Source organism: Protopterus annectens, chromosome 8.part0 (assembly GCF_019279795.1).
Source record: "Protopterus annectens isolate FY-2018-M chromosome 8.part0, PAN1.0, whole genome shotgun sequence".
Taxonomy (NCBI): domain Eukaryota; kingdom Metazoa; phylum Chordata; order Ceratodontiformes; family Protopteridae; genus Protopterus; species Protopterus annectens.
In genome coordinates this window covers 1,018,632,075-1,018,645,595 of record NC_056741.1, presented here as the reverse complement: position 1 = coordinate 1,018,645,595, position 13,521 = coordinate 1,018,632,075, and the positions used below count along the sequence as shown (strand labels likewise).

Here is a 13,521-nt window from a genome sequence, read left to right as displayed (position 1 = left end):
GCCCTTAAGCATTGAAATTCATTTTATAAATGGTTGTATTGTGATTTAATTGATTGATTTTACAATAATATTTTATATAAATTTTTATATTTATGCTATTGTTTTTATTTATAAAGCATCTTGCATATAATGTATTTAAATGTTATATATGTTCACCTACTTGATATGAATGTAGTTATTTTCTGTTTTATATTAGGTATTGCAACTATGGCCTTTTTAGTGTTAATAGGGCTCTAATTACTAGTATAACTGTTGATTGGTTAATTTGATATAGTGAACCTTTTTAAATGTGATGTTCTTTGCATTCACTGTTAGTCTGATGAAGCGGAAGGATTCCGTGAAAGCGCTTACTATTTTTGGATTAAAGTTATCTGCTGTGTGTGACCAACGTGTCTTTTTGCTTTCATGTATATAAACCCACTGAACCTTTCAAATTCACCAAAATCGCTGAAAACAGCCCCCCCTGCACCTGCACACCCCCATATTTAAATATATCAACACCATGATTGCACAATAGTGGAAAAAAGGGTAAATTCCCTTAATGCACTTTCCCAGTCTCACCAAAAACACATGCAATGCGTCCCTTGGGAGTGTAAGTGAATGGAGTACAGCCATTCATTTGCACTGCTGAACATACATGCACATTGTGTATTTAATCAGTGAACTGCATCCATGGATGCAAGTGAATTTGATGAGAATGCATCCAAACCTACGTAGCGATGAGGCACAGACTAACTATCTTTGTGTTCATACGTATAAATGTATAGATTTAAATGGCCAGTACATGGTGGCTTGCCCAATGGAGGAGCATGTTTTTTATGAGTGAAGGTTGTTGTTAAGCTGTGTTCTTAACTGTAATCAAGTAGCTGGGTTTCAAATGACCATGTCTTAATCAGGTCATCATTTGAAGGAAAAGGGAAATAGCATCATATTTTACTTTGTATAACCTGAAAGCTGACTTCAGTGCAGATAAATGCAATTTAAATTGATGAATTTTCTTTCAGTGCTCTGCCAGCCACAATCCTAATGTGGAGGGGATATGCCAGACACACCTGTGCAAATTTAGTATATTAACTGTGATTCCATACTGTCATGAAGGAAAAATACTACATGGCTTTCCACCAAATCAAGTAGTCACTAGCCTGAGGTATAACAAGCTAGGTGTACTATATTTAGACAGCAGTGGTGGTGTTTCTGCTGCAGAAACTATTGTTTTTTTTTCAACTGGTTTAAACTTATCAGATAAATTTGCTCGTTGTTCAGCCTGAAAATATTAATTTCCATTTTTGCTTTTCAGTAAAGAACATTTATATTCTCTGCAAAAGTATGTAGCTACAATTCTGTATTTGTTTACATTTAAATAATTTATTGCTGCGGTAGCATTGTGGCCTCTCAGTAAGACGTTGCCCTGTTCGATTCTCAGTTTGAGCGTCTTCTGTGTGGCGACATGCGTGAATGGGCGTTCCTTCGTTGAAGGTTGTGCATCAGGCCCAGCAAGTCGGCACGTAAAAATCTACTGCCAATCATTAGCGGACCGGAGTTCCGCTGTGGTGACCCCTAACCAGGAAAAGCCGAAAGACACAACAACATTGTGTTAGACTTATTATTCCTTTAAATGGCATCATTTACATTTGTCCTGTAGTTTTATTCTATGAAATGACATTTTTCCTTTCAGTGGTTTACACCATTACCTTTATGTAGCATTCCTTTTATAAATGTGTCTTAAAAGTTATTTGGCTTTATACTACTTCCAGAATGAGGAATGATGAAATGAATCTCAAAACAATGACCGTAAACCCACCAGTAATAAATGATAAATAATCAGCTAGATGTACCAGCAAATTGCAAAGTGTAATTTACTCAGTTTAAATGGGTCAAATCCGATATCCCCATCTAGGCATTTTTTTCTCCAATGTAACATTTACTTAAATGTTAAAGCTTAATAATCTGACAGTCTTGTGAAAAGGATAAACACACTCTCAGGGAAAATGAGCTATGTGAATAAACAGCAGTATCACAGGCTCATGGACAGTAAACTTTGTGTTACCAGCAGTGAGGCGAACGTTTTGTTTCAAGTATTCTGTAAAAATCACAGTAGAAAAGGCTGACCACATTTTCAGTCCTGAGTAGAATTCATTATTATGATTCTGTCTTCTACTGTTCATTCAATTTTTTTTCTTCCACTCTGCAATGTACTACAAGGCTTTCTAATCTGTTTACTGAGTTATTATGTCATACCATGTTGTAAGCACTGTTAAGGCTTTAGTAGTCTACGTTGTGAGCTCATTGGTAAATTAATAACTTGGTTACCCAGTCAAAGAGCTCTGTAAGATAAATCATATGGTAATATTACTTGACATTTAAAAAAAAGAGTAGAACTGAAGACATTTTCAAAAATGGCTAATATGGTTTTAAATACATATTTTAACATATACTTTGGCACCTCAGTCATTACATTAGCTTTTTAAGGAATGACATGTCCAGCTTATGTTCCTTTTAATACAAGGATTTAATTTTCTGTTTGCACATAAGAACCATGCCCCAAGCAATTCAAACATTATTCACTACAAAAAAAAAAAAAAGAAATATTGTTAAACTCTTAGCTTTCCTTGGAAATGCACATGGAGAACTATTAAACTATATGTCACTTTAGAAGAAAACACTCTTTCAAGTAAAACCACTATTAATAATAAAGCATTATATTTCAAACTATAGTGAGTCCTTCTATTGAATAAGTTGTTTTGCACCTCTCAACCTTAAAGGAGTATAAGCATCAAACAATATTGTAGATTCTAATCCTATTTTTGTGCTGAATGCTGTTGATTTTAATACTTCACTATAGTACTTTTAGGAGAATTATTCCTCATATCTCTTATATGCTCCAGGAACCTGACATGGGCTTACCTTAAGGTTCTTCCTTTATGCCACCTGGATATTGAACCATTGCATTTTGAGCAAAATGCAGATTGTGTATTTTACTAAATCTGAAGTCAGATTTACATGTAAGTTGCTTGGACTACCCTGTTCATTTCATTAACAACCAGTTGCATTAATCGCAGTAATTAAACAAGAAGAGACCTTAGTCAAATAACAGCATTTTATATAACATAGTATAGGGCTAGTATAGACAGCATTGACAAGTACATATAGTACATACAATATAACTAAACAATAAGCTTGAAATTAAATGTTTGTGTTCATTCACAAACAGCTTGGATTAAGAAAGTGTGCTAATACTTGTGAGCACAGAGTCGACAGGAGTAATAAGTTAATACCAACTACAACAGCACTTTCCGTCATCTACCAGATGTGCCTTATGTTTGGTTGTAAAGACAGAATTACAGTCTGGGTTGCATTAAAAGTTAAATCATTGGATCTTTTATGAAAACACTGGATATTTTGAGTATCAGATGTTTGAGTTACAGGTAGCATTCAACAGTTTGTACAGTAGAATACCTAACATTACTTTTTGTGTCAAAGACAAGGGTAGTCATCTTGATTTCTTCAGAGAAAGGCAGGGATATTTCCTTCTGGCCGATTTTCAGACAATCAAAAAAAATGTTCTCTGTATTGTGGAAAGCTCTTAAGCTGGAGAAACTAGAAAAATCAGTGAAAATGGAAGCATACTAAACGGTTGGTAGGAATAGGCCTTTTATCAGGTTCCGTCCTAGCTTCATCTGTAAGAAATCCAGTGACCTAATCATAGTTTCTAAATTAACCGTTATGACAAATTATGTAACATGTAGCTCTCTCTCTCTCTCTACATATATTTATATATGTATATTTATGAAATTGGAATGATCTGCTGTTGAGGTAGATTATGAAATATTTTATGGGAGTTAAAATAGACAATCAAGACACAGCTAATGTAGGAGTCCAGGATAGAACAATGTATCAAACGTTTTCATATGATCTGTGAAGGTTACACTAGTACTTTTGCCCCTTATCCATGTTCTTGAAAATGTTTTCAGTACTAAAAAGTGTGAGGCAATCATACTATGTCCCCTATGAAAATCATAATGCATCATGAAATACAACCTTAATTGCACCAGATGTCCTTTTAGTTGACATTACTGCTGTGTTAAGGATTTTAGACAGTGGTTCTTACAATGTAAAAAGTTAGTAAGAAGTGACCTTGGCAGGACATCCTTCGTTAGTGGCATCATTGACACACATTTACCCATTTCCAGGAAATGACCAAGTGAAAGTGAAATACTGATGACATATGCAAGGCTAATGGAGATGAAAGTGCTGCACACCCTATTAAACTTGGGCTTACTATGGTTAGAGACTACCTGCAGCCATTGATCTGAGTTTTAGTTCAGTGGCCTTCACAGAAGAAAACAATGGCTGCAGGTAGTCTCTAACCATACCCTGAGGTAGCCAAAGGATGGCATTATAATACTGAATAGAACAAAGTGATCACAGAGTCAGTGTTTATTGACTTGAGTGGGCAAAGTCTCTGCAATCTGTTCTGTAACACGAATTATCTCTGATTTTACTTATTGGACATGGCAATACATCCCTTGCAATGGAAACAGGAGGCTGAATAAGGACACTACCTTTGCATTACAATTAGAATGGTAGGATACAAAGCACTGGTCTGATTTTGCTGGTGTGGTTAGGGCTACACAATGGCAGTTAAATTTCAGTGTAAAATTACTTCTTACTGTACCTGTCAATTGTCATTTCCTGGCAGAGAATGATTAGGTGATAACACATTGTTCACTGTGGATAATAAGCTCAAGTACTGATAGTATAACTCTGTCAGGCAAACTGATAATGAATGTTTCTAGACTAGAGTATTTATTATCTTTCTACCTGCAACTTATGCTTTTATTTTCATTGCTAGAAAATGTAATCCTTAGCACATCATGGCTAATGTTTAATGGTAAGAGAAAGGTGACGCTATAAAAATAGTGACATTTGTTATAAACTTTGTGCATGACAATACTGTACAAACCTTTCTTATGCCAAAGGAAGGTTAAACACAATGAACATAGTGCATAACTGCAAAATATGATCTAGATATTGTAATCAGTTTACATAATTCCACTAGTTTCTAGGCTGTATTTACTTTTTAAGCACACACGGACATGCATACACAGTCTCTCTCTCTCTCTCTCTCTCTCTCTCTCTGTCTTACCGCATATGTGCACACACACACACACACACACACACACACACACACACACACACACACACACACACACACGTGCCCATGTACAAACACACTTATTGAGACATAAAAATCTAGAAAAGTAACCACATGCTTCAGTACTAATGGTAAGAATATTTACCACAACTTTCAAAATTTAATCTGAGAGTCTTCAAGACTGGGAATTGATGAAACAACAGAGCATAATAGTAAGAAGCAAAGAATTTATTGAAAATAGTTGCATATAGCTCTTGATTTCTTGTGTCCATAATACCAATGCACCAAATTAATTTCCCACTGTAGAAGTGGCATTCAGAACTAAGACATTATCCAGGTGTATCTGCCTATAAAATTGATTAGACTGTTAGACATACAAGCTTGTTGAATAAAAGACAAGGCAGCTTTTCTGGACTACTTTCAGACGATAGTGTAAATGGCAGTACACACAATATAACATAAAATATTTTATATAGTACAAAATAATTGATAACACAGTGTGGCTTACATTCAGAAAAATGTAACACAGGTTTTAATCTTTGTTTATAATTTTGAAAGCCCTATTAACATCAAACAAAACACTTACCTGCAGTTTTGTTCCACATGTCCTTTTGCTACTGTCAAAGTAGAATATTAACCTGCCATCTTGTAAAACTGAAGTGCACTGTGGGTCAATCAGATGTAAAGCACTAGGAGGAATTCCATCAGTAAATACCAAGCAACGTGACAAAGAAACATAACTGATGTTTCCTGAACAGCTTACTCTTAGGTCTGAAATGATAAGGGCATTGTTATACAGGTAGCAGAACAAACACTAACTCCCATTTTTATAGAGTTTAATTATTGTACAATCTGATTGGTAGTAAATTTAGTAATACGGTAATGCAAGATTCCTGTTATGATTACAAATCTTGTGGTGCATATATGAGACTGAGTACCATACATTTTAAAAAATGTCATTAGAAAAATAATGGACTTGATATTTTGGTGCTTTTCTGTTTTTAGTTATGTGTTGTAATGTTAAAAATCAAAATTTATTAACCGTTTTGAACCACCTGATCACTTCTTCAGAAATAGATCAATATAATGAATAAATAGTTCACAAATCATTTCTAATTTTCAGCTCTATTTATATTAAAGTTCAGATCCAGCAAAGACTACAGCTAGGTTTATTGAGAAACTGAGATTAGATATGCGCTATCAGTTTTCCAGCCCAATTCCTTAAGCCTGTTGCTGAGCTACGTAAATCAGACACAGAGCATCCTTCACATGAAAGAATATTTAAAAAAAAGTAGTTTGAAATATTTCCATATGTTATTCACATCTTCTTTTATCTCTGTATCCTCCTTCTCCTTAAATTTTATACCGCATAATTTCTTATTAATAATGTCACATTTCCCCCTCCAAAGATCACATAATCATATGGACAAGCCTTATGTCAAGATCAGACTTTCCTATTCTTTTAATACACAAGGATACCCTCCTTCAGGAATCATCAATAACTGCTTCTTCTTTCTCTATGTTGTCTCTAGAATGGTGCACAGCACTTATGAAGTTTCACCAGAGGTATATACAGTGTTAGGCTTACTTGTTTCTAGAATCAGCCCTGATAAGTACAGTTCTACTTGTTGTTTTCATTGACACAGTCCAACAACACTTTGTACCATGATTACACTTTGGAATAAAACATCTCCTAATCCTTACCACATTCCCTCACTATCACCATTGGCATTGTCCCATTTGAAAAACAAAAGACTTAACCTTTCAATATAGTTAACCTTATTTCAGAGTTACTTTCCTTATGTTATCACCTTGATGTTATTTATTGGCTAAAAGATTGTCAGTAATTTCTTCATCTCCATTTCCCCTGCTGTACAACATTGATGTCCCACAATTTTGTGTCTCTTCATATTTCACATTATTTCAGAAAGGAATCTTCCACAGCCTGTAGGATGTAGTCTAGCATTAGTCATAACCCATTTTCTGTCTTAAGACTGTGCCTTGCTGGGGCCAGTTAAATGCACTCAGTTACTGCTAAAGTGAAACTTTTTTTCCAGAGGGTTAGTTTTTGTATAAATTGTTATGCACATAATAAGGATGAGGTAGTTACTTGCAAAACTACATGAAAAATTGGTACGTATTCTCATTTTTACCAGCAAAGGGTTTCAGTTATATTTTATAGTGACAACTGTCATCCACAAATGAACAGCAGAAATGCTACAATAAACTGACAAGTTTGGCACATCAGAACATACTGTGGGAACACTTCTGGCAACTGCTTAAGACTATAAATGTTACTGTTTAACAAAACCTGCTCTTTACTGAGCTTGTTTTGAAGAGGGTTTACACATATAAACAACCTTATGTTAACACAAATCAATGTCATGCTGGTAACCAGCCTAAATTCACTCCTGGTTTATCACCCTTGTCCCTAATTGGTATGGGAAGCATGTACATTTCCCAACACTGCCAGTGTATCTAAATCAACGAAAAAAAACATCCTTTTGTCTAGGATGAGTCAGATAACAGAGACAAAGTTGCACTGTAGGACTAAGACATAATCTATGAAAAACAATACACATTATTATGGCAAGCTTTATGGTGGAGTTTTTGGGGTAAAAGGCATTACAGTATAAGACAGCCTGAAAGATGCTGATATGTTAGTATAACACAAAGCATCAAGATATAATTCAAAACATACTTCTGGAGTTTCAGTTTGGACTTTTAATTTAGTGTGCTACACTTCTGAAATGCACACACACAAAAAAACTTAATTCTGTCCATCTAAACATTAGAAAGAAGCTACACGTCTCAACCTGCTTAAATTTCTTCAGAGTTTTTGCAGATTTTATTCTATTTTTAAATGACCACATTTATTACTGAGACATCAGAAAGTACTAATATTATTTTCTGACTTCATGGCAGTTGGCATAAAAACACCAAATGACCCAAGACTCAGTACAGCTATTGTGGTGCATGAATTAGACAAAGTCCCTTTAACCCAACTTACTATCCTTTATTTGTTATCCATGAGTTATAAGTAGAGAGTCAATGTTTTACGTTGCAGATAATAAACAGATATGTAGTAAGATGTTTGCTTAACTGGGTAGGTAGGTTGGTCCTGAGAGTCTATTCAGCCAAAGCTCGGGACTTAAGGCAATATGTGTCATCAAATTAAACTGCCAACAATACTTTAGGCATCAACATTCATTGCAGAAGAATAAGCTACCTTGTTACTAATTCCAGACATATATAATCAGTCGTATGACTAAACATGTATAAACGGATGACAGAACATTGAATGAACTTATTATGAATTATAAACATAAATGAAGTGAAAAGAAATGAGTATTTAATTTAGTCAGACTGTACTATTGTGAATATATCTGGTAGTTTTGAGTGCAGCTCCTTCACAAGGAAGTAACAAGAGTACAAGAAAGAAGCATCTGTTGGGTTGTTTGTTTGTAATAACTTGTTGCAGTTAAACTCTTTTTTCTAGAGGCTCCTTTAGCTGTTTAAAACTTTAATTTAAAGGCTCACTGCTGCTTTTCAGCTGTGAGATACATTTCTGCAGTTTGTTTCCCACCCTCCGTCCCTGTTGTATAGTGTTTTTATAGTTGGTGGCTTTGCAGTTGCCCGCCCCTAGTGTAAATTTGATCTGGGACCCTCCTCCCAGTCTAGTGTCATTACCTCATTCTACCCAGTATAGGGTGAACATTTGAGTAGGCCAATCAGCTTAGTTTCTGCTACTCCTTTCTCTCTTTCCACTTAAAAAAAAAAAAAAAAAAAAATTATCTGCTTTTACTGTATTTGTGTTTCTTCCTACTTTATTTTGCTTTTGCGTCATCTTAAAAGTACTCAATTGTATTTATTACTGCTTGGTGTAACTCATTCTAAGCCTTTTAGTTTAAGCACTCGGGCTTCAGACCAGTTGTTTTACATTAGGAAGGTTTGTGGACAGGTAGCTTACATCCTTCTAAGTTGGGAACTGCTGATTGAGGGGTCAGTGTCAGTTATTCTAAAAGTGTATTAGTTCTGGTTTAAGCACTTGGGCTTCAGGCCAGTTATTTTACATTAAGAAGGTTCGTGGTCTGCACTCTTGTGGGAGGAGAGGCTGGACTCTGCCCTTCTGAGCTGGGAATTGCTGGTTAAAGGCTTATAGTGCTTGCATATTTGAACTGTTTCTTACTGAAATTGGTACACTTTGCTGTAGCATAGACTAGATCCAGGCCTGCTGAATCTAGTTTTGTTTGTATGCTTGTTGTTTGTTTGCTTATTTCCCTGAAATGCTAATTTCACCTAAAACGCGGCTTTTCAGCGCTTCTGGGGATCCCTAGTGATATCTGCATCGTTTACTGTACTTATTTCCTTGTTTCACTTGAAAGAAAGTTACTGTTTGTCATTTTTCTGCATTTAAGTTACCTGTAACACATTGCATTTAAGTTACCTGGCACTTGCTCACTAAGTCAGCACTAAAAAATTAAAAGCACTACACCCTTACAAACCCCCCTTGAGTATCTTGTTCCCCCATTGGCCCTTTTTTCAATTATAAAGGAATTCCCAATACTATTCTAGCATATCCAAAGGTCAGTTGTCAATCTCCTCTCCGGTCCAGCTGGTGAATCTGGGAATCTTGAGGCAATGTTACAACTGCCTCATGTACACAGACAACCCTCTCCTCCTCCCAACAAATTCCAACACATGTGAGAGATGCAACCATATAGCCAAACTGGAGGCTAAGCTCTCTCAACTCAGTACTGGTGTAACCAGTCAGGAGGAGAAGGAAACCACACTCACTACAATTCCAGTCTCACATAGACCTACCATGACAGCAAACCAAACACATAAACACACAAAAACATACTCGGAGGCTCTAAAGAAAAATCTGCCTAAGCAGCAGAGACCTCCAAAGCAGACACCCAAGCAACCGCTACCCCAAAACAAAACACGTGCAACACATAGCTCACAAAGCCAGTGTGCCGAACAGTCACAGTCCTTAAGGCTAAACAACACACCTATACACTTGTAATAGGTGACTCTATCATCAGGCACACTGACGTCCTGCTCACCAGGGTGAACAAGGAGAAGGTCACGGTGAGCTGCCTGTCGGGCGCTAGGATCCGCCACATAACACAAGCACTCAGGTCACTCCATGGCAAGTACAAATATGACTCAATCATTGTCCATGCTGGTGTGAATGACCTGAGACGTACCTCCCTGGACTACATGAAAAGAGACATAGAGGAGCTCTCTGAGCATGTAGCCCAGGCCAGTATGACCCTAACCTTGAGTAGCATCTTACCCTCACCAAGAATGATGCCACAATATGAAGACAAGATGATCAATTTCAACAACTGGCTTAAGTATTGATGTCATTCAAAGGGGATCCAATGCCTGTCAGCCTGGGATGACATGCTCGACAAGCCATGATGCTTCGCAAGGGACGGCTTGCACCTGTCACCCCTGGGCTTTCAGATATTGGCAAAGGCACTTGCTACCCCCATAGTGCCTTTTTTAGGCAATGCTCAAAAGACAAACCCACATCCATAGGTATCACAAGGGATAAGAACCTAAGAGTAATGCTACTCAATGCCAGATGTCTAAACCTCAAGATGCACACACTCAAAACTCTCCTTAGCATGGAGAACATCGATATCTGTGCAGTAACAGAAACCTGGTTCAAGGCTCCCGAGAGCACCCCAGCACTACCAGGTTATACCTCATACCATGCTTTTCGGCCCCAAAACTTGGACCGAACCACAAAAGGAGGGGGAGTATCAATATTCGTCAAAGATACCCACACCTCCAGGTTGTTGGCACAGCACGAAGCATCAGAGACTATTCATGTGCAACTAACAGTGGGTAAAACTGCCTTCCAGTTTATACCCTGCTACAGATGACCCTCCCAAACCCAGGAACCCCACTCAGCCTTCCTGAGAACACTGGAAAATATGAAGGTCTCTCCAAACACCATTATATTGGGCGACTTCAACTACCCAAACATAGACTGGGAGCATTACTCTAGCTCCAACACCCTAGCCCAAAGGTTCCTAGAATTTATAAACTCAAATGCTATGGAACAACTTGTTACCACTCCCACAAGAGGGCAAAACATACTGGACCTGATCATCACCAACATGGGGACTCTATGCTCCAGACCAGAAGTGTATCCCTCACAGGTAAGATCAGACCATAAACTAATTTCACTGGATATTCATATCCCGACCTCACCCCCTGCCCAGAAAACCACAGTGAAAAACTTCTCTAAATCAAATTTCACACTCCTCAAAACTGAGGTGGAATCCTTCAAAGTCCCCGGGCCTGTGGAAAATATGGCCCAGACTGCAGAATCCTTTATAAATGCATTCTATGAACACCTTTGGGAATGCATGGATCTTGCAATCCCAAATAAAACCAAAACCCAATCCTCCAAAGGCAGACGTCCTGTCTGGTGGACCCCAGCCATAAACAAACTACAAAATAGAAGGAGGAAGCTACTACATGATAGAGCAAAATCCCAAAAAGGGAAGAAATCTCTGATCAGTATTAGCAAAAAACTACGGGCACTCATAAAATCGTCTAAGGCCAGCTTCGAGAGAAAAATTGCACAGGACACTAAGGATAATCACAAGGCTTTCTTTAGTTATGTTAGGAACCTGGGTGGGAATTCCCAGATATGCTCAGAATTAGTCCAAAATGACAAAAAATACACCGAACCCACAGACATTGCCAACATCCTAGCTGACAGGTTCAGCGCAAACTCCCCCCTCCCCACCAAAAGGGCAAATATCTATCCCAGCAGAGTGCTGCCCACCTGACATCTCAGATGTTCAGGTAAGAGCCGCCCTCTCCAAAGCAAAAAACACAGCATCAATGGGACCAGACAGTGTCCCGGGCTGCGTCCTACATGAACTCCAAGAAGAGCTAAACCCAAATATAAAACTACTGTTCAATCTCAGCCTTACTACAGGATATGTACCCAAAGAGTGGCGTACAGCAACAGTGGTCCCTCTCCACAAAGGTGGTGCCTCAACGGATCCTGGAAACTATCACCTCATAAGCCTGACTAGCTTGGTCTGCAAAGCTATGGAAAGGATCATCATGGACCTTATAAATAGATATTGGGGACCTACAGACACTGGATCCTACTCAGTTTGGCTTTGTTAAGGGCAGATCCTGCCTCTTAAACCTGGTTGATTTCTTTGAAATAGTCACCAAGGCCATTGACGAGGGGAAGGTGGTCCACACAGCCTACCTGGACCCCGTAAAAGCCTTCGATACAATACCCCACTCGGGCATTATAGATAAGCTTACCAGCTTAAATATAAACCCCTATGTCACTAGATGGATTGCAAACTGGCTCAAGGACAGAACCCACATGGTTAGAATTGCTGGAGCCATGTCAGACTCCAAACCAGTTACAAGTGGCATCCCAAAAGGCTCAGTCCTAGGACCTCTCTTGTTCTGTATATATTTCTCGGAGGTACAGGCCAACACGGAAGGACTGTGGCTGACCAAGTTCGCAGATGACTGCAAACTTGGCACCATAATCGACTCTCCAGCCAACACAAGCATCCTCCAAAAGGGCCTCATAGAAACAGACAACTGGTGCCAGAGCCATGGCCTCAAGCTAAACACCAAAAAGTGTATAGTCATCCCCTATGGCAAAAACAAAGTGCCCACAAATTACCACATAGGTGGTAATCCATTAAGTACAGAAGAAGTAATTAGGGACCTGGGGACCCAAGTTGATAGCAATCGCACATTTGACAACCACGTGGCCAAAGTGGTTAGAAGAACATTTTATATAGCCCACCTAATCATGAAGGGATTCACATCTAGGTCAGGGGAGGTCATCATGCCTCTTTACTCATCCCTCATCAGGCCCATAATTGAGTACAATGCCCCTTTTGGGATGTACCTTACCAGACACCTGCAGCAACTGGAAAGACCACAAAAGTACCTCACCAAGAGGATCAAAGGGCTCAAACAGATGCCATATGCTGCCCAGTTAAAGAAACTCCAGCTCTACTCAGTGGCATACCGCCTGCTCAGAGGCAATCTGTGCCTGATGTATAAAGCCATGTCCAACCCAGAATTAATGGACATGCTGCACCTCAGAAAATCCAAATCCCATCAAGCTACGTGCTTGAGAGACTTGAACCTCAGCACTGAAATAAATAGGACATGCTGGAGGGACAGATTCATAACCCAGAGGCTCCCTTCACTCTGGAATAAAATCCCAGTCCAGGTTAGGCAGAGTCCCTTATTGACTCTCTTCAAGAGGAATCTTGATGAGTGGATGGGAGATCGTAGGTTTACCCCGGGTATCATGTGTCACTGTTAGACAGAGGCACAGTATACTA

At 38.4% G+C, this 13,521-nt stretch overlaps 1 protein-coding gene across 1 annotated transcript in view; it reads right to left on the bottom strand.

The window, feature by feature from the left end:
* LOC122809199 (alpha-tectorin-like) overlaps nucleotides 1-13,521 on the bottom strand; it is a 1,556,410-nt gene that overhangs the window by 152,977 nt on the left and 1,389,912 nt on the right. The window contains exon 19 of the mRNA XM_044080507.1: nucleotides 5,742-5,926. Within this exon, the coding sequence (XP_043936442.1) occupies nucleotides 5,742-5,926 (185 nt within the window). The remainder of the gene's footprint in view (nucleotides 1-5,741; nucleotides 5,927-13,521) is intronic.